This window comes from Haliaeetus leucocephalus, unplaced genomic scaffold (genome assembly GCF_000737465.1).
Source record: "Haliaeetus leucocephalus isolate CR32 unplaced genomic scaffold, Haliaeetus_leucocephalus-4.0 Scaffold473, whole genome shotgun sequence".
Lineage (NCBI taxonomy): Eukaryota > Metazoa > Chordata > Aves > Accipitriformes > Accipitridae > Haliaeetus > Haliaeetus leucocephalus.
Window position 1 is genome coordinate 861,708 of NW_010972909.1, and position 21,745 is coordinate 883,452.

The following is a 21,745-nucleotide window of genomic DNA, read 5'->3' on the forward strand; positions in this document are numbered from 1 at the left end:
CCCATCCCTGGCAGTGTTCAAGGTCAGGTTGGATGGGGCTTTGAGCAGCCTGGTCTGGTGGAAGGTGTCCCTGCCATGGGACATATGATTCTAAATGCAACCTTGCCATTTTGGGATGTCGCATAAAAGTGTAAAAGCTTTTTTGACGCTAACTTGTGCTGTTCCTGTCTCTGACACTTCTCTAGATGCTGATCGAGTGGACAGCACAACACTGTTGGGTAAGTAACTTTCTTATTTTTACTTAAATTTCCATAATCTATCGGAGAGATAAAAATAAGTCTCTGATTACAAAATAATTAAATTATTATTGTGCAGCGCTCTCATTTAGCTCTGAAAGTCTGCTTAACAGATTCTTTTTTTACCCTCTTTCTACCTATTAGCAGATAACTGCTGGCTTTCGGCTGTCAATAAAATGAGAAATGATAGAATGGAAAAGCTCCAGAAAATGTATATTAAAAATTACTGATGATGATATTCCCAGATAATATTAACATCCTTGTGGTTTTGGCTTAAACTTCCAAACATATGTTTGGCTATTTTGAGTGCCCTCCTTAAGGTATAGAAGAGTGAATCTCAAGCTTAAGTGTGTAGTACTGAAGGTGAATTTTTGGCTAAGTGTTGTTCAGGCATCTTTGTGATACTTCTGTGAATAAGCAGAGCAGTAATACATCCCAATTTATGGTATAAAATAGCAAAACTTCCCTTTGAAACACCACTTCAACTTAAAAAGATTACATTTCTAAGATACTTGTGCTGCTGCTGCAAATAATATCAAAATTGTATGGAAGTATCATTTCATTATTGGACATAAGGGTCTTTGGCATTGCAGTATATTAGCCCCGCCCCCCCCCCACTTCCTCACCGTCAAAAAGTACAGAAGGTCCAAGATACTCGGGAGCAGACATAAAGTCAGAGGTTACTTTTGTAACTCCAAATAGATGTTAAACTTATCTGTCTTTCTCATGAGTTCATAAATCCCTTTTTCAGTAAAGTACAATTAGGCATCAGTGGAATATAAAAAACTTGAGCACAATTTATTCCAGTTCCACTTAACATAAAGCTCCTTCACTAACTTGTTAGCATCCTCCTTACAAGTAATTTTAGCACCCATTTACTTATATTTTGGAATACATCGCAAGTAAAAAAATAAAGGAGAATTATTCCTTAACACAGATTTGTATAATACCCTGCAAAAAAATATATCTAGAGTTTTAAGTGATGGATGTCCTGATTTGAAGGAATTTCCCTTCATTCGTTTTTACTGTCCAGCTATGCTGTTCGTACTCTCAACAGTAGCTCTCACCAAGAATTTTCTTCCTCTGAATAAGGGATCCAAACTTTTTAAAGAAGCTTCTCACCTCTGAACTCCACAGGCATTATCACACAAAATCAAAAATTATTTTCTTCAAAAGGCAGCTGTATAATTAGCTACTTCCTGATTTATATGTTAGTACCAGAGCTCAGTGTTGAGGAAGAGCTGGAGATCACTGAACTGGTGCAGACTTTCAGTAGGGTTAGGGTTATACTTCAGAATCCAAATACAAAAACCTCAGTGGACCACTGTTGTGTTTATCTTAATATTTGGTGCTTTTAATAAAAAGTATACAAAGCACATGTATGTAGCAACATTAAATTTACTTTTTTTCTCCCTCCACAGGAACTTCATGTGTGGACTGTGCTAAAAGGAAGTTAGGAGAAAATGGCACTGACTCTTCTAAGAGAATCAAGCAGTCAGATAATGGTATACTCACTATTTAACGAAAAAAACCCCAAAGCCCAACCCAGAAGCTTTTTAACAGTAGGTGTTTTACATCTGCTGCATGGAAAGTTTTGAGCGGAGTATTTCCATGGTTTTAAGTGGAATAAAAATTGTGCATCTTAGCCTTTTATTTTCTAAAGCTGTAAATGTGTAATGTATGTAAAGCTTGAGTAGTGCTAGTCACTCTCCAGGCACTTCCGTACTACTAAAACTGTATCTGCAGGGTCATTTAGAAGCGGGTGCAGGTTTTCTCTGCCTGTTCTTCAAGTCAGTTGGACCAAACTCTTACCAAGGTGAAGCCACAACAGAGGTAATGTTTGAATCTGTCAAAAATTACTTTTAGCATACCTGTGTCTATCTGTTAGGTGCCTTCAAAATGAAGGGTTTTCTATTCTTTTCTCATCAGCTGAACTGCAGTTAGGCTGCTGGAGGTTGAACTCTTCAGGGGTCTGTTAGCACAAGGCTGCTTGCAGGCTTCAGATTCAGATCCCTAAGCTGTTAGGAACAGGAACTTGTTTCATGTTTATAGAACCTGCATCATGATAACCTGCCCATTTTACACTTTTAGCGTATTTGTTTTCATTTGTCAGTCTGTCAAGCATGAGATCACATGGGGAAAAAAAGGATGCAAAAGTAATGTATTGGCAAGGACATACCATATGTATATGGGAGCTTGCTGACCTATTTGCAGTGTATTTCTATGGAAATAGTTAAAATAGTGTTGTTTAAATCGCAGAGTATGCAGCCAGTTATCTCAGAAAGCAGATAATGGATAGTCTTAATGCGGCAGAATTAAAACCAGTAGTATCTAATTATGTATCTGTAGACCATTTCTAATGTAGAAGTTTGACTTCATTTGAATTACTCAAATGATCAGTAGGCACTGAGAAGGTCAGGCACTGCATTAACTGTTTTTTTCTGAGGTGCCGTTACTTCACCTAGCACTCATCTCAGCACTGAACTGACATAATTAGCAGTTCAGTTGCTAACACCGCTAACCTTCCGAAATTTTCTAGTCAGCTGCCTCTCACCTCAATGCCTGCAGGAGAGCATGTTCAGGACCATTCTTTGTTCTGCTACCTGCACATTTGTATCTGGCAGTCCTAGAGGGTTGCTTCAGTCACATTTCTCTGCTTACATTCCCTGTGGATCTGATCTGTTACGCCTTCTGAGATCACGCTACGTTATAATGAGGTTTTACAGGGAATGGAAGTGATGGGTCTGTCAGATGACCTTTCTGTCTGAATTGTGGTATGTATGTCAACTCTTTACTCCTATGTCACAAAACCAATTTCTCCTTGTTCTCTAGTATCTATGTGTGCAAAATGAAAAGCTTAAAAGTGAGGAGCGTGCTTCTTTCTAGACTAGTAACTACTGGGATGGGTAGAGTTTTTGTGGTGTGGAAGTCTTTGTCCCTGTTCTGAAGCAGGTAAAGATCTGAAGACATTTTGCCTAGAAAAGCAATCTTAAACAATGCACACACACTGACTCTTCTACCCCAGGAGAAAACACCCAGTCATCTTTCATGATTGACAGTCTGGAAACTATATGTGGGTGTTAGTATGCAATATCATTGCTAAGCACCTTAAGTATCAGTTCTCAAGGTTTCAGCTGTGTTTTTTTTAAAAGGTAAAAATCAAAAGCAAAACTAGCCTGAATATAGACCATACTCATCTTTTCCCTTTGAGAGACTGTATTTATGCATACATCGCTTTGGAAAATTAAGTCTTTTAGCATTGCATATAGCATTATCTGTAAGACTCTTAACTTCCAAAATTGGCTTCTCTAGTCAGCATGAATTGGCTGTTTTGAAAAGTGATCTGTCATGCTATTTTGGATGCTGATTATCAGCTTATAACACTTAAATTGTTGCTTCAAGCTGCAGCAAAATTAATCAGATGAGCTGAGCTATTTATAACCATGATTAATTATTTAAGCCCAACCCTAAAGTCATGTAACTCTGTATCTTGTGCCTGAAGTCAGATCCACATTAGGAAATCACATCCCCTCCCTGTATTAAGGATCAGCTTACACCTAGCATTGGCAATTCTTCCATTTTGTAGACACTGCTGAACTGCAAGTTATGCAACAGCCTCCCCCCGTTTAACTGCCATTTATTCATATCCTGAAAAGCAGATGAGTAAGTAAGGAGTTATTTTCATTTCTAACATACACAATAAGAAGGTAGAAATGCCTAGTTTGGGTTTTGTTACACAACCCCCTCCCCTACATATTTTAAGTCATCTTGGGGATGGGATTGCCTTGCAGCTACCTCAGGGTTTAAAATACAGTCAAAAGGGACAGAAACTGAAACTCATCTGTTCCATTTATCTGTTAAGTGAAAGAGTAAGGTTGTTTAAGGCCCTGTTCAAATTAGTAGTGGAGTGCCATGAAAGAACTAACCATACAAACTGGCATACTAAATGTTTGCTGATTCTAATGTAGATTGCTCTTTTTCTACTTAATTCATAATTTTTTTTTAAAATAGGAGTAAGAAATTTACTGAAAACAAACTTGTTGACCATTTATTATCCTGTCTTGCTCAAGCTGTGTAATGATGTTGATAGGATATCTCTGATGATAGCATATGCTCTTTTAATAAGATATCTAAAGCCAATAGACCATTCTTATATAGTAACTAAAATGTGTAGCTTTGATTGTTCTTCAGACAGTTTAATTCTTTACTGTATTTTTCTATTTCAATGAACTGTTTCCTAGCAAACAGTTAAAAAACCCCACAAACCAAAACAAAACTTCTGTATTTGCAATACCCAGACTGATGTGGGTCAAAGGTCTTTGAAAATCACTGGAGGCTGCTCTTCTATTCATCCTTCACACTACTGTGTTTCCACATCTGTCAATGGATTCTGAATTAAGGGACTGATGCCAACTGATGACTTACACTGAGTAAATAATTTTTATTAAAGTGTGGCAGCAACATAAGTATTTGATAAACATTGGTCTACAGTGTAAGCGGACAGACTTACATTGTTATATTCCCATACGAACACGTTACCTACTGCTCACGTCATTCCTTCCTTGTGCAGTAACCCCTCATGTCCAGACATCATCAGTTGTGTGCAACAAGTACAGTATTAGCAACACATTACAAGGCAGACGTGTATAAGCAGCATGGTGGACAAAAGGAAGCTAGTATATGAACATAAGATATAATTATTATGAACAACAATAACCAAATAAAGCTCTTCAGCATACACTGAGGTGAAGCTTAAGCCAGATGAAGTGATTCAAGCTCTCTCAGTGTTCTGTAACCAACTCAATTAACTTTGCTTCTTAGATGAAGCATGGCCATCAAAATAAACTTGACACTACTGGGACAGCTATGTAATAAATCTCAACTGCAAACCAATTTATAAGGCTGCTACGTGTATGGCATCTGACTCACACCTGGTTTATTCTTTCCACTTCTGTGTGGGGTAGAATACCTCAAAGGTGAAATTTTTCCACGTTACAACACACCTATAGCAATATATCATGAGCTTTTGTAAAGTTAAAGTTTTCATAAGGTTGCAGTGGAAGACTGAAGCCTTAGTGGGTGTCACAAAAGCCACATAAGATAATGGGCAGATTTCAGTATCTTGTTTTTAAAAAAAAAAAAACCATGAAATAATCCTATCTAAAGGCAAATAGATGCAGCTGCAACACGAGAGAAATTGTGAAGGTCTTGACCAGTGGTAGCATGCATCTCAACAGCATGCTGAAGATGCGGCTAAACACATTACTTCTCATAAGAAAAGCAAGAGGCTGATCTTTATAACAGTGTGCTTATGTGAACCTGTAATCCTTCATCTTAAGGCAAAAGATCCCCAAAACATTCGAAGATAAAGCACTGCATACCAGAACATACACACTTAAGTGACAACCTCTGGCTATCTCTTACTTGTTAACAAAACTGTATCAATGAATAACAGTTACTTCCTTCAATATTTTAGAAAACTGCTTCTTTTGAAAGGTAAACATTTCTCTATCAACCTCTAACAGCCACATCCAAACTCAGATTTGTAAGTTGGCTGTAAACCCAGTTCTTGCTGTTGTCACCTGGCCCTGAAATCATCCACGCTTTATTCTGAAACAGGACTGGGTTTGTCCTCTGTTCTCTCCTGGTCATCCATGTCTGGATACTCGGTAAGATCCAAAGTCAGTACTCGACTGAACATAATGTCATCATGCTGAGAAGAGGAAGGATCATACAATTTAAAACATTTCTGTTACATGAAATAAGCATTTCATAAATGACTATGAGATACAATAATGAGCTTGAGTTACCAAAACGATCTTTTCATCGAGCCAGTACCTGCACTTATTTCTGAACACAAAGTAGTTCAAATCCAGCAGCACAATTACGTACATGATTCACTGTAGTAACCCTTAAGGTGTCAGTACTTCAACAAAAGCCAGCATGTATTATTTAACAAAACTTGGTAATAATTAATTGTTACCTCTGGACACACTCCAATCAATGCATCTGCTTTGGAATAAAACTCTTCCTTTAGAGAAATAACTATCATTTGAACTTGTTCATGTGCCTGTTCTCTAATGAAACTTGATACCTTTGGAAAGAAGCCAAATATTTCAGTAAGTTAGTTCTGGCAGACTTAAACCATGCTATAAATAGGGAATGCTGAGGAAAGAACTGAACTATGTTAGTTGCAGAATTCAGTAATTCAGTTATGAAATAAGCAGGATAAAATGAGAAATTTAATGGTCTTAAGACAGATACTTTGCACATTCTTAGAACAACCCCTCAGAGTTGCTGCTTTTTGAAAATGCTGAGAAAATAATCATTTACTCCAATGAATAAAGTTAGAGAAAAAGGCCAGTGCCAATGAAAAATATTTTACTTAATATAACTACAAAGGAAGGTGGAAATTCTTGAATAAGGAAAGAAAGTATGAAAAGGTTGTTACTGGCTGTAAACTAAGATCTTAAACACATATCACTGCAGACAGCAGCATTTTTTCCAATGATCTGCAAAATAAAGGTACAAATGTTAAGTTGTAAATTAGTGACCGAATAAGGCAGTATCCCACAATATGAATTAAATGCTGAATAAAGGAAAAGCAGTACATTTTTAATTAGGCATTTGTCTGCACAGTTACATCTACGTGATATGGAAGTCATTTTTTAGTGGAAGAACTGTCTTTAGTGAGTTACATAATTCACATTCATTTTACAGTATAATAACTGGTAAATTACTGGACATCTGCTTTAGTAAATCCTTAAGCTGAATGGAAAGAAAAACACTTAGTTCTAAGCGTAAAACCTGGATACGAGTGAGCACCAGCAACACAATTTTCCATGTATCATTTTTGCTCACTTGCAATGTTTAATTCCTCTGTCTGAAGGTTTTGGTGTTTTCCAATAACAGCTGCGTCTTACAGATAAGGAAAGAGATATGAAAGACCCTGGGAGCAGGGAAAAATTAACTTAATTATGCTTGCAGATCACTGCAGTTTTGCTTTTGCTCATTCTGCAGTTTAAGACACTTTTCACACATGCTTAGAGAATCATCTAACCCTCCTTATAACAATAGCTAGATAGATACTGAAGCCAATTAAAGGAATTTTCTAGGAAACCACTGTTTTGTCACCCTCTTCCTGCATTCCACAGGCAGCTGTTCTCCAAGCATATTATATGTATCACAGCTCGTACCACAGGTTGCCTGTTTCGCATAGTTCAGGTGAAGAGAGCAGCCCTTTCAGTAATCCTGCCCCGACCCCTCCACGCTGCGTCTCCTTCCAGCAGGAGAAGGAAGGGCTGCCGAGGGGCAGTAAGGCAAGCGGGCATTCCGGACAGAGGCTCTGCAGCCGGACGGCCCAGCTGCGGGGGAGACAGCCCATCTCTAGCCACGAAGGTTACAAAACAGGGAGAAGCCCAACTCAACTTCAAAGCAGGAAGCTCAGCAAAACTTCCCAGTCAGATTAGATGGGCCCCAAGGACTCGGCTAAAGGCTTAACATAGACAACTAAGGCGATCTCAGGGTTAACCCTAATGTGTAATATAATCCAAGTTTAATAGCTCTTTGGCCATAAAGTGGTATTTATGCATGTTATTTTTATAACTACACATTAGACCAGAACTTAAAATACTTAAGCTTTCTGCATTGATGTTCTTGAATATACATCTTAAAAACATACTGGTGTGTCAAATGAAATATGATACTTTCAAACTAAAAACACTACCCATTTAGGGTTATAAGCCTAGGAACCATTTGGCTAACAACTGTTAATATGACCATCTTTTGTGGGCTACAAATGTGATTTTTATCTGAAAAGTAAACCAGATTTGACATGTTTGAATTGAGAAATGCAGTTGCATAGAAGAAAAAAATCAGCTATTCTTTATTTATAGTGTTCTGAAGAATGCTGCTTAGCATGTTCTTAGGTATAAACTGGACATCTCTTCTACCAGATGTGTCAGAACGAGCCAAGTTTTTACAGTGAATAGTTATTAGCAAAAAGGGAAAGAGAAATTAAGAGGAGGACAGGAAGTTACTTCAATCAAGCAAGAATTCACATGACTAAAATGATGGGAGTGATAGCCCTTAACTGATGTTAATGTAAAAATATTTAGTAGGCTAATTATATAAAATAAATATTCCAGTGACAGAATGACTTGACTTTCAACATGCAGATATGCTCCTTTCTGTTTCTTAGAGGTAAGGGAACTCAAAGGCCTTAAAAATTCCAGTCAACCCACCCCAACCAGCAATTCACAAGTAACCTTCATGTCAGATTGCACCACGTGGTTATGGGGCACTCTTTTGCACTCCTGACCCATTCTTCTCAACTTCAGAGTTTGGGAACTGATTAAAACACATTTAGATTTATGAATTTAAACCTAGCCCTAGTCTAACATCTCATACAACCACTGTTTCCATCCTAAACCCAGTAATATTTTAAAACAGGTTAAGACAGTGTAATCAATCTCTTTATCCTATCAACCTATAATGAAAGTAGCCATCCTTCTGCAAAAGATATCATTATATTGTCAATAAAAGGCTGAGGTGAAAGGGACCAACTTACTTTATCAATGTTTGTGTTATCCAAGGCAGCATCTATCTCATCTAAAACAAAAAAAGGTGCTGGCCGAAAACTGTAGAAGACAAGACAGTATTTTGCATTTAGATGCAAAAATGTTAATAACCATTCTAATTATTTTAGAGATTCACTTACTATATCATAAAATTTTGACAAGAAGTAATGACAGATATAGAATAAGGTCTTTAGTAATGTTTAAGTACGCTATTAGCAGATTTTTTTTTTTTTTAACTTGTTTGTAAGTGTAACAATGTCTATCTTCCTGCCACTTATTCAGCCACACACTTGGATAATACCATAATATTTCTTTTACCTGTGTATAGCAAACACAAGAGCCAGAGCTGCCACAGTTCTTTCACCCCCTGACAAATTGTCCATTGGCATAAAGCGTTTTCCTGGAGCCACGCAGTTAAAGCCAATGCCTTCCAAATAAGGCTCCTCAGGATTTTCAGGAGTAAGGAATGCCTGGAAACACATACATTTCATTATTAATAGTGACATTTATAAAATTAAGTGTATATTTTTTAGGTTTAAATACTGAGCTTGTGTTGAAACTGCTAAGTTAGCTTCATTTGTAGGAGACACCTGTTCATCCATACAGAAGAGCAGCACTATAAAATTTCCCAGTGAATATGCCTTCGTTAACAAACCATGAGCTAGGAGACTAATTAACAACACCATTTTGGAAATGGCTCCACATATTTGTTATTTACAAACTTTCAACCACTAAACAAACTTGATTTTATCAACTTTTATGTAATTGCTTTAATTTTTTTGAATTATTAAAATTTTAGACTTCAAAAGCAGTTTTCTTTTTTGTTTGGGAGTAAATATACTTCCAAAATTACACTTTTTTGTAAAAGGTTAGTTTTACAAAATCTAGCTTTGAGCTGAAAGATTTTAATATAGGTAGGCTTTCTCTATACTTTGTATCCTGGTTCCCAGGTCCAAAAATTAAAAGTATTATTTTAAAGGAATAGCCATTTTACCAGACCATTAAAAAGTATGATGGATAAGCTAATTGCTACGTGGTTTATTTTTCCCATTAAATGGAAGAGAAAATAAAATACAGTCTCCTCCCCTCTGCACAAATGCATAGAGATAGAAGAAAAATTTCCATAGTTGACACTCAAATGAGTTATCCTCTTGGATCACAGATGCAGTGGAAGAAAACAAAATACTACATGTACTTTGATTTAAAATAATTTCTATGGTAAATAGTCTGGAAGTAAGATACAGTGCTTGCAGTACCTTCGTTTTGTTGGAGGTATGCATATTTTTGTCTTTTTCTCTGCTGAGAGAATGCCTGTCATTGTTATTACAATGTTCTTCAGGCTGTAAACATATCAAATACCTTGCAATGCAACTCCCAGTTCTATGCCACTGCATGTATCTATGCAAGAGGAAGTGTTCAGATGTATAGACACTGCTAGCAGAAACCATCTTGTAGCTTGCTAGGGTACAGATATTCCTTGCTCATCAAAATATGAGAAGAACAACACTTCTCTCTCCACAGAGGAAGAATGGAAAAGAACTGGTGGCAAACCCAGCAGCGAGTCTGTGTATGCACAATTTCTTAGCCAGTAGTTTCTTTTAAAGTACTTGCAACACACAATGTGCTGATGAAATAAATTTTACTGAGCAATATATTAAGTGCACCAATGTTCTGAGTCCAGAATCTCTAGAAGTTAAACTAACTCAATCTATCAAAGCTTCCCTTTTTTGGACTGGATAGTAAAGCATTATTAGTAAATGTTATCAATATAATATTATTAAGAAATATTAATTTTACTATCAAGAAATTTTCATGTTAAAAATAATTAAAGTTGCTTAAAAAGCATCTGTTCAAGCTGCAACCTAGGCCACCTCCTCTAATAGCAAAACTCAGAGCTAACCCTTTCCTTAGCTAACCAGAAAAAAATCACCACACACAGAGCAATCGTTTACTCTTCCAATGCAATTAGACCAGCTTCCGTCAGTTGCTATATTAGTATCTAGTAGGCAGTTTTAGCTTCCCAGCTAATGACAGGATAAATCTCTTGACCAGGTTACCACTATGGCTCAAATCAAGGTGCAGCATCACAGACCTCACAGAAAGCACCCAACTAATTATTTTTGACAATGCATCTGGAAAATACTGGTTGTTTCAGAGTGATGCAAAGTCAAGATCCTGCCTCATGTTTAGTCCAGGGGAGAAGGTATGTGCCCAGTAATTATGAAGAAATGCTTTATTATCCTGTCCAACCTAGAAGCAGAAAGGATATATTTAAAGATATTTAAGGTGTTCACTGAATATCTGACTCCGAGAGAAAACACAAAATTTGAAGTTTAAGACAGACAAGGAATTCAAGCCTGAGCCCTTTAAACATTCAACCGTCTACAGATTTTTTTGTAACTAAAGCATTTATGAGTTTCCTCTTTACTTTCAGCATTAATACTGGAATGCTAACAAAGATTAATACAATTGTGAAACATTTTTTCTACGGGTTTCCTAAAAGCTACAAATATATTAAGTCTCTCTTTTATAAATATTTAAGTGGGGTATAAGGAGCTTCAAAACCTCATACAAAACACTAGCACAGAAAGAGTGATTTATGATTTTTAGTTTTATCTATGCTAATGATTAAGTGGTTTTAATTACTTATTATTGATATCACTAGATCTGTAAACCAGTGTTATTTTTAAATGACGTACTCAAATATATTTCACATTTGTGTCATGATAATTTACAAGTCTGCTAAATACAAAGAGTAAAACTAACCCAAACTGAGTAGCTCCCAATTCTGTTAACACTTTAGATCACTTCTCTGTCTAATGTCAAGCATGCTTTGGCATATTACCTATTCCTCCTCTGACCTTAAAATTCTGAAGTCTTTATTATTTATGTAATTTTCTTCTTCAGGACTGAAACTGTCTGTGGAAAGTAAAAGTGTTACTAAGTTCTCTTATGCTAGATAACAAAGTATCGAGTAGGCCTTTTAAACCAAGCACCCAAGAACATGACACACCTGAGCACTACTGTTTCTGCAAAGTTTCTTGTAGATCTGATCAATAGCTATGGAGGCATGCTCAAAGCACTGGCTAAAAAGCTCATATCTCTTTTTTTTCACTTGTTCAAATTCTTTCTTGCATGTTCTGGCCTCCTTTCTGCTGGTCTCAAAAGCTACGAAAAAAATTACTGAAATTACTCCATAATAAGCCTCTAAGCAAATACACAGAACAAATATGTATTGTGTGCCATAACAAGCATGAAGGAAAATATTTATTGCACAAAAAGGTTCTCATGCACATACAAGAAGCATACCAATATTATGGAGTTTCCTTCCAGATTTCAAATGGAGGCCCCAACCTGAGAAGTTGGGATATATTCAATCTGCTCCATGCCACATTTGTCTGGAGCAATGAACAAAATTCTTCTAATTCCTTCTGTAAGCTGGGTAGCCTTCAGCAGCACCAGCATTTACCTGTTACAGCTTCAGAACTCCTTGGTTTTCTTACTATTTTAAAGTCTGGAATGTTCTTCAAGGATACCAGTAGTTTTGCAGTAATGCTCATGTCTGAGTTCTGGACAATACATATATGTTCCTTCAATTATTTAAGAAAAATTTAAAGAATTTTATAATAAGAGTCAGTAATTTTTAGAAAATAAGTAAAAATACTTTACGATGTCATTTGGCCAACAAAGTATCTTTCCAATCATTCAAACTGTATTTCAGTAAACTACTACAGAGTAAAGTATATGTTAATAAATCATTTACATATAATTAAAAAGACAACCGAGATAAACATTTGAGCACAAAAATTACTTTAGTATCTGAAAGAAGCAAAGACAGCAGGACCAACTCCAGAAAGAAGAATTTCAATTAGGGTGAAAACTCTCACAGTCACAAAAGGGATTACTGTGAAAGACTCAGTGTTACCATCTATTGATTCTTGGAATTTGTCCCGAGCTATCTGTAATTTCTCTACTGCTTTCAGGTTCGGAGCAGCTGTCTTGATTAAAGTATTCTCTTTAAATTTTATTTCCTGCTGCATCTGTTTCAGATGATCCTCTATATCTTTCTCAGATTCTAGGTCCTAAAGAAAAAAAAACAAAAACAAAACCTAGAACAATAAAATTTGCCTTTAAGCCAAGACATTTCAACATATACAGCAAGCACTCATGGTTTCTGGAAGAAGTACCCCACTCATCTAATAGCTTTAACTGGAAGCACAACAAAACAAAAAACTGCGCTCAGAGTCTTAGTTCTCAGAATAAATTTACTAGATCCTAAGCATTGTTCCAGAAGACCTTTAAAAACAGACAACAAATTCCCTTCAGGCTAGAAGTCCGAGTTAAAATACAACATAGGAGGAGGATTAGTTGGTTTCTCTACTTGTTTTGTAAAGGAAACCTTTGAAGACAAGTTCTCAATGAATTCTTTGAGCCAAGCTCCAGTGATGACAGATTCATCCCTTACTCTGTACCTAGCCTCTGACATTTAATTATTTTCCTTACGATTAAAAAGGAAAAAAGAAAAAATTTACAAAAAACTGCTGAGAAAACATGACTTAATGGACTGTTACAGAGGGAAATATGGTAAGTCTCAGTCTCTGAACATACTACAGAGAGAAGGTGGTACAACCCCCCCCAGCAGCCAATCATGGGTTTCTAGAGTTTTGAGTCATTAACCTGTAGTGTTGGAACTTAAAGGCAGAAGGTAAAGGAGGAAGGAAAAATCAGAGTTATATTTACTATTTCTCCATTCTATTTTGATGGTTTAGGTAAGCTTTAAATTAGATTTAGTTATACGGGAAAGTGACGTCTCCAGAAATCCCATACATTAGTGCTACGTATGATTGCAAAACCAGAACACAAACACACGTGCACTTAAGCCTAACAGTGCTTTTAATAAGTTTCATTTAAAGACTAGGGTGAAGAATAAATAATTTCAACCACTAAAGTATTTTAAATAAAGATAAAAAACTCAATCTCTACTAATTTCAAACAAAAAAGATTACCTTCAGGTCTTCTGCTAGGCTGCTGTAGTCTATCTGAATTGCCTCTTCCCTTTCATAGATGCTTGATGTAGTCTGAGTGCCTTCTGTTTCAGTTCCTAGCTATAAATATGAAGGACATTCTGGTTCAGAAACATGACAATTGATTTTTAAACTGTTAAAACAATACATTAAAAGGATATAAAATGAGGAGACAGTGGTAACATGGTATGAGGTAAACTTATTCCGTAGTTCCTCCCCTAGCCAAAATGGAGTGAACAGTTAGTTAAGACCTTATCAGTCTAATTAAAAAATGCACCTTTTAAACGAAGATGAAAGCGTCAGCTAATTTCAGTTTGAAGCTAAGATGAAAGCAGCAGTAATTTATTTGTAATATATTTAGAACAATGTGCATACTGTAAATCTCCTGATTGGAAAGATTTACGTTCCCAGGATAATTCAATTGCCTTTCAAGGAAAGGCTCTGAAGCGTGTAAGTCAAGGCATTTCTTCCACTCAGTTGGCCTCAGAAGAAATGAGTAGCTTCAATTCTGTACAGCATAAGCAGAGTATCTTCTGGACACTGTAAGCCTGGATTTCAAACAGCTACTTTCCCTTGAATGAAACACATGCTGCATGTCGTTATCAGTCCCTTTCCCACCAAGATATTCTCTCAGAACCAAATCTTACTGGTCTTCTCAGTGATATTAATTAGGAATTGAAGTTGTTATTCCTACTACACACCTCCTTGGTTTCATCTCGTCCTTATTCATAAACAGCAAGAGCTGAGCTGCCTACATACTCTGATGATTAGCAGTTCATGTCCTTTCCCTTCAAAGACTGCCTCCCTCACTGCCTTCATTTTGTCTTCTCACCCACTCAATTCATATCTATCCTCCAGCAAAAGTACTCTTCTAAGGAATGGGCTCAACAAGACTCCTTCCAAACTTACAGACTTGTTACAAGTCCTTCAAAACCCATAGCTCTTTTTTGTAATAGTGGAGAAAGTTTAATTTCTCCTCACAAAAGATATGCTGGAAAAAGAGGGAAGACTGAGAAAAATAATGAGGGTAAATCCCCTGATAGCAGGAGTATTTCTACTGTAGTGTATCCCTGATTTCTGTGAGGATCTACATCTACTGAAGAGAAAAGGTTGATTTTAGACAGGGTTTATATTATGGATGATTAACCAAATACTATCTCAGTCCATGCACATACCATAGCTATTTACATTTCTGAACTGACCCGTGTGTTCTCTTACATATGTCTATCTAGAATACTCCTTCATACAGATTTTCTTGTACCACAGCAATTTTACATATTTCACAGGAATACATTTCAAGCACAAGCAAAAATACTTGCAAACAGTAGTCCCCTCTACAAAAAAAAACCCCCAAATTATTCTCTTGAATGGATGAGGCCTGATCACATGGAAACAATGTATTTATTTTAGCATTACTGTGCAAGACAAACAGTCCTATAAGGAAAAAATAAGTATCTTTAAATTCAAGACTGAAGAATTGCTGCTCCATGGTATCTATCTTCTGTAAACCTTTTAAATACCTCTACTTCACTGATGTCATCCAGTGATCCAGACAGGAGTTTTATTTTCAAGTCCTGCAGCTTGCATTCAAGAAGCATATTATGTCGTCTTAATCTTTTCTCTTCCAGAGAGGTTTCTATAGCTGTAGCTTCCTTTTGTAATTTTGTAGCTTCCCTACATACACAAAAGGCACAAACCAGTTGAAGAGCAGAAGCATTGCTACCAATAACATCCACAGCCATATAGCATGAAAAACAGTTACTAAGCACAAAAAGAGGGCTTTTTCCTCTATAATCCCTACTAAACATAAAGGAAAATAGTACTCAAAATGGTACATAACTTCTTCCATCTCCTTAATTTTCCCAAATTACTAAAGAGGGAGCTGGGAACCATGCACTATTCTAGCACATCATTACCCTACTTGAAATACACCTCAATTCTTTGCAACAAATTCATTTGATAGCATCAAGTTGCTAAATAAGGCAAAGACATTAACAGTCTTATATTGTTAAACTTACACACTAGAAAATTAATTACTAGGCATACAATCTATGTTTATGTAAAATTCCACAAGTCTATGTTCAAAAATTATTGTCACTATGGCAAGGTAAAGACTCCTGATTAACAGACATTAAACATATCAACAATAAGCAAGCATAAGAAAACCAAAGTATAAACTGTCCCCAAAGCTTTTGATTTAGAAGAACAGCAAGGACAAAATAGTGACCTAAAATTAATATTAGTTTAAGGTATCCAACACTTGAAAGGCCTAGAGAAGATGAGGACACTGAAATCAGGAAAAAAAGCCTTATTAACCGAACCAACTATACAACTCAAACAGAAATATTAAGCTACCAGCAAACTTAATGCCACCTGAGATCAAGTTATAAGCCAATACATGCTTATCAGAAGTCACTACATATTTATCAGAAATCACAATGAGACCTAACACTAGGTAGATAATAAGATAATATTAATTCCATATGGTATATGGGATGGCTCATGAAATAATCTCATTCGCATTACTTCTGGGAACTACATACGGAATTAGAAACGCTTTTTAACTAATGCATACTGTAAATGTAAGTTACCATGTCTCTAATGAATCTTTCACAGGAAAACAGACCAAGAGAAATTTAAACATCTGATCACTAAAACTCTTCTAAACATTATCACATCAATAATTTTCCCAGGAGTACAATTAGTAATTACCTATTAAGAGTTAACAATCTCTTTCTGAACTCTTCAGTTTCATTTTGGGTCTTTATAACCTCAGATTTATGAGCACTTAATCTATCCTTAAGATGTTGCTGCTCCTCCACAATTTCATTCACTTTTTTTAGAAGCTTTTCCTCATCCTGCAGGGAAATATTTACATTTTTAAACCTTCACCAGAAATCTTGATATGGAACCTTTATTATACAGAAAGAAGGAGTTAAAGTTTAAACCTGTTACAATATATTCAAAATGTGTTACAGCACAAAATCTGAAAGGCACTGGGAAAAAAGTCTGTTACAGATAGGAATATCCAGATGTTTTGTATACATAGGCAGAGACAGCTCCGGATTTGTGACTGTACCGGACTAAACTATACAGCCATCAAACAAGGCAGGGATCCTAGAACACCTAAGATCTGTAGGCTACCCCCTTTTCCTCAGTTAGTCCCTTAGCGCTGCAAAAAGGATTCCATCTACTGCACATCTACAACATATTTAGCAACACCTAAGGTAACCTGAAATCATTTAAGAAGTATTGTTCATTAAAGATAAATCCTGAGGTAATCTGCAGAGAACAAAGAATCTGTGGCAGTACATTAGAAAAGTCTTTCCCTATATAACCCATACCACTGCTAAATTGCTAGAAATTAGGTGCTAGAATAAAGCAAACCTAACGCTACATGCATGAAGACATGGTCCTTAAGAGACTAGTATTATGGCAACCTAATCAAGACTTACTGCTGTTGCAGTATCCAAACAAAGTACCTTCAGAATTTAATACAAACAATCCTTCTCCAGGACAAAAATATCTGAATTTGCTCAAAGTCATATTTCAGAAGAATTACGCACACGGGCATGAAGTTAGACATGTTTTTGTGCATAACTGAATAAGGGTCTATTGTTTTTCCTCAGTATCAGAAATACATGTCTTCTAATGTTAAAATACAGAGTTCAAATGATGCATGTGGGGTTTTTTGCCCACTTTGGAACAGTTTTACATTTCACTTTTGTTTTTTATTCAAAGCACTACTACACATCTTTCCTCCTTCACTTTGCAGTGCACCACAAGCATAGTTTATTTAACAAGCAACATTAACACAACAAAAAATTACTTATGAATAAAGAACACTATGAAGAGGAATCTATACATATTACTTCAACTAAAAATCTAAATTGGTTTTCACAGAATTATTTTAAGTCTAATGTGCTTCACAGCCACTAATAAAGATGCAAAGCACCAGAGTTGTTTATTATTACTTATAAAATCTTCTAAAGAATCTCAGCCACATGCTACTAGTTTTATCTGTAGTCATATGCTGCCTTTTCATATAAACTAAACACAATATAACACTGTACATACAGTAATCCCAAATTTATTTTTTAAGTAAGCTTATTTTTAATAATAAGTACTCCAATATGACAGGTTATGCCATGGTGAAAATTACAATATGCAACTGCAATTTTAACATTTACAAAGTCAACACTGAATTAAGCTGTAGAAGAATTACTCAACAGCATCAACTACAATTATTCAAAATTGTAATTCAATGCACTCTTTCCTCTCAGCCCCTGACAGAGATAGAGACAGATATTTTATCATTACCTTCTGTAGTTCGATAATCTCAGCTTCATCTTTATGAATGGTCTCCCTCAACTTGCTGACTCTGTTTGTTAATTTTTGTAGATGATCACGACTATATTCCAGCTGAACTTTTAGTCGTGTCTTCTGATTTTCAAACTCCACTCTAGTCAAAGTACAGTATTTCAAACCAACACTTACAAAGCAGGCTAGTAACTGTGATTTTAGGTTATTACAAGATACAAAAAATGCTATCTTAATAGTCAAAGTGAAGAACTTCTACGTGAACACAAAAATTTGCATACATTTGGATCATCAACTCCACTACACCACATCCTGTGGATATACTGGAAGTTACAAAAATACAGTGATAATAGTTCAAAAAATACAATATAAAGATACTATATGGCCACATTCAATATGGAAAGTGACACTAAGAGTTCAAGTATCTCAGTATGAATGATATACCTGTAAATGATGCAGAAATGAGCTGGGCAAAAGCTACACTGATGCTGTGTATTTATCCAACACCTGCACTCCCTGCTCTGCCTCTGCAAGCTGCCTAGTCAGCTGGCATGTATGTTTATCTGAATATTATAAGGAATGTATCTCAGTTGGGAGCTGGCAGTTAGAAGCATGAGACCAGAGCTTTTCAAGCCATATTCAGCCTTGCTTATCACCTCTCAGTTGAGACCTGTATTTGTTTATAGGGGTACAATGGCAGAAACTTCTTCATGTGCTGCTGTGAGAAAGGACTGAAGTAAAACTAAGCAGCTGTTTACAGAAAGGTCTCCTCTCAGCTGTTACTGTCTGCCTCTGAGCTTCCAAAATGACTACTAGTGCTCCATCTGCTGTTCAGGCAAAAAGGCTGGCACCACACCAGCTCCAGGCTCTTTAGACCTGGGCAAGAAGGCACCATAGCACAGGTTTACAGGACTAATGATGGCAAGTTAGGGCAAAAGCAAGGCCAAGGCTGTATGTGCAGTGTAGCATAAGGCCATGCAAAAAGCTCCTCCTTTCATTGTTCTATTACTAACTTCTTACACTTCACCAGACTTCAGTTCTTGCAAACATAAATAAATGATCACTTCACCCAGCAGGTGCTGTAACTGCAACCAAATGCACTGCACTACTACCTCGCTGCAGCCCTAGCCAAAACCATACGTTTGGACTAGTTACTGAAAACCAGTCACAATATCTCAGCAGCTGAAGACATGGCTGAAAAGAAAATGGAGTTCAGTGCTGGCAATTACACTAGTCATGTAGAAAAGGTGTATTTATGCATTTCCTGGCATTATTTAAACTATCATCTGCCTGAAAACGCCTGTAGCACAAGAAGATAGATCATTTTAACATTCTCATTCTTTAAGATATAAAGTTGTGGTCCTGTGACATATGCCTGTTTGAGTGGGATACCTGTTGAGGTTGCCTCTGAGATAATTAAGATTCTGTTTTCCTTAACAGTATGTTCCTATACCGAATCACTGCATCCTATACCCAGTTCTCCTTTAAGATTTTTGATACACGAGTGAGCCTTCATGCCATCCTCAATTTGTGATAGAGCCATTTTTCTACATGGGTTTTAGAAAACTATTCTTTTCTTTATTTTTCTACAATAGCGCTACTAAAATAGTAAATTTTACCTTTCAAGTTTCTTGCAAAATGTCACTGAATATTACTGTCTAATACACCCAAACCATAGCAGTGCGACTACTAACCAATCCTTGCAGTGATGATATAACCTTTTACAGTCTTCTAAGTTTTTGTGGTATTTCCTGTGATGGAGTTACTCATTTACCAGTGTGCTCAATCTAATACAAACCACTTTTTTACATTTCAATTACAAATACCACCTTCTTTTATCAATCTCCTCTTGTTGCCTCACATGTTCTTGTTCATACACACGAATATTTTCTATCCCAATTTCTTCACAGAATTCCTGGAACACAGCATCTTCAGCCTTTGAATAAAGAGAAATGGAGCAAAAAAATGTTTATGCTATTTTGCAACTCACAGAACTAAACATTCAGACAATCACCTCATGCTACAGGCTGGATTTTCAAGGTACTTTAGGAAACAGCAAACTGAACTAGAAATAATCCATACTTGAAATTTTCAAATAACATTTTCAGTACAAATGCCAGATAGAAGGCACATGATCTGCAAAGAGTAACTCAGATCTAAGCTCTTCTTGACAGGACCTGGTCATTCCAAAGACAATTAAAGTAATCACAGTGTAACCAACTTCCCTGGTTTTGTCTGTTCCCAGTCAACCGAAGAAGAGACAGCTGAATGGTATACAGGACGGTAATCAGATACACCAGGTTTCTTGGTGTAGTTCAGTTCTTCATTTTAATCCTTTCAAGGAATCCATAAATATTAATTACTATGTTCCATTTATAGCAAAGCCACAGCAAAAAAACTGCTACAGAATCTCTCATTTCCTAATTATACAGTATATGCTAACAAAAGCTCCAACCAAAACCAGTCCTAAAATTTTAATGAAAAATTTAAGCAGGCTTACAGTAGGCACAGTGTATATGGCAGGACTGAACAAACAAATAGCAGCCGCCTACAGCATTTAAAAAGGAAACCCAATGGACTGAACAAATTTTTAAGAATTTTACAGGTCAAAACCCAGTACTGTTTATATTCTTTTGGTATGCACGCTTGTTTAACCAGATATCAAATACTACATCAAATCAAGTTATACTATTCAAGTAACACTACTCTTTGGAAACTGATGACCAGCCTCCATTTTTGTTTGTTTGTTTGGTTTTTTTTTTGCAGAACAAACAAAAGAAAAGCTCCCTGGATGTCTGGAATTCTTATAGTCTAAACATCAATGAGTTTCTCAGTGTTTGTAGATGACAAACATCTGCACTCCCTCACGCCTGCATCACAAGCAAAAGAATGAACATGCAACAGTTTTGGCTTCTTTTTACATGCAGAATTGCAGTCATAGATTAATCCAAGAAAGACTGATGAGAATGGGTCAGAGGCCAGGAACTAAATTACACACATACTAGACACCTCAAGTAACTGCAGACAGTGGTGAGGCATCTCTCTTTTTCTAAGAATCTGCATTTACACAAGCACCTAGATGCAGGGCTGTGACTTTTCCAGGTAAAACTGCAGCACCACTCTTCCACAGTCTGTACCAGATTTCTTTGTTTGGCAAGAGTAGGAACAAAGGCAGCTTCCAGAGAGTAGTAGAGATGAGATGCTTATTTCTCAGACAGGCCAGAGTTACTGTCTAATCCAGTAGAACACAGTATGAAAACCCTCTTGGTATCAGATTAGGCTTTACTACTGTTCACTTCACAGAATGCCATCAGTCTCTTCAAGACAACCATGCTTTTGAATTTGGTGGCTGTCTATACAAACTGTTCTGGGTACCATCTGAAGATTAGAGAATGATAGGGAAACTGATGTATGAGATGGCAGAACAGTCTACAGAAAAAACAGCTGGGAAATCTAACTGCTGGATCATGTATCATGGAGAACTTTTCCTTTTGCTGATAAAAAGCAGAAAGGAGCAGGTTCTAATGACAACAGCTGTTTAGTATCATAACAGATAATGAATTTGGACAGGTGGGGATAGCACAAG

At 36.4% G+C, this 21,745-nt stretch overlaps 2 protein-coding genes across 2 annotated transcripts in view; one reads left to right on the forward strand and one right to left on the reverse strand.

Moving 5' to 3' along the window:
- The window catches only part of FAM118A (family with sequence similarity 118, member A), a 9,862-nt gene extending 7,985 nt beyond the window's left edge, over positions 1–1,877 (forward strand). Inside the window, exons 6-7 of the mRNA XM_010575277.1 lie at positions 186–218; positions 1,658–1,877. Of these exons, the coding sequence (XP_010573579.1) occupies positions 186–218; positions 1,658–1,758 (134 nt within the window). The 3' untranslated portion in view covers positions 1,759–1,877. The remainder of the gene's footprint in view (positions 1–185; positions 219–1,657) is intronic.
- A 3,883-nt stretch (positions 1,878–5,760) lies between these two features.
- Positions 5,761–21,745, reverse strand: part of SMC1B (structural maintenance of chromosomes 1B) — a 34,871-nt gene continuing 18,886 nt past the window's right edge. Inside the window, exons 15-25 of the mRNA XM_010575278.1 lie at positions 19,989–20,095; positions 18,160–18,301; positions 16,552–16,697; positions 15,360–15,513; positions 13,822–13,920; positions 12,741–12,897; positions 11,829–11,983; positions 9,134–9,285; positions 8,806–8,875; positions 6,220–6,330; positions 5,761–5,949 (exon numbers count right to left, since the gene is read on the reverse strand). Of these exons, the coding sequence (XP_010573580.1) occupies positions 5,842–5,949; positions 6,220–6,330; positions 8,806–8,875; positions 9,134–9,285; positions 11,829–11,983; positions 12,741–12,897; positions 13,822–13,920; positions 15,360–15,513; positions 16,552–16,697; positions 18,160–18,301; positions 19,989–20,095 (1,401 nt within the window). The 3' untranslated portion in view covers positions 5,761–5,841. The remainder of the gene's footprint in view (positions 5,950–6,219; positions 6,331–8,805; positions 8,876–9,133; positions 9,286–11,828; positions 11,984–12,740; positions 12,898–13,821; positions 13,921–15,359; positions 15,514–16,551; positions 16,698–18,159; positions 18,302–19,988; positions 20,096–21,745) is intronic.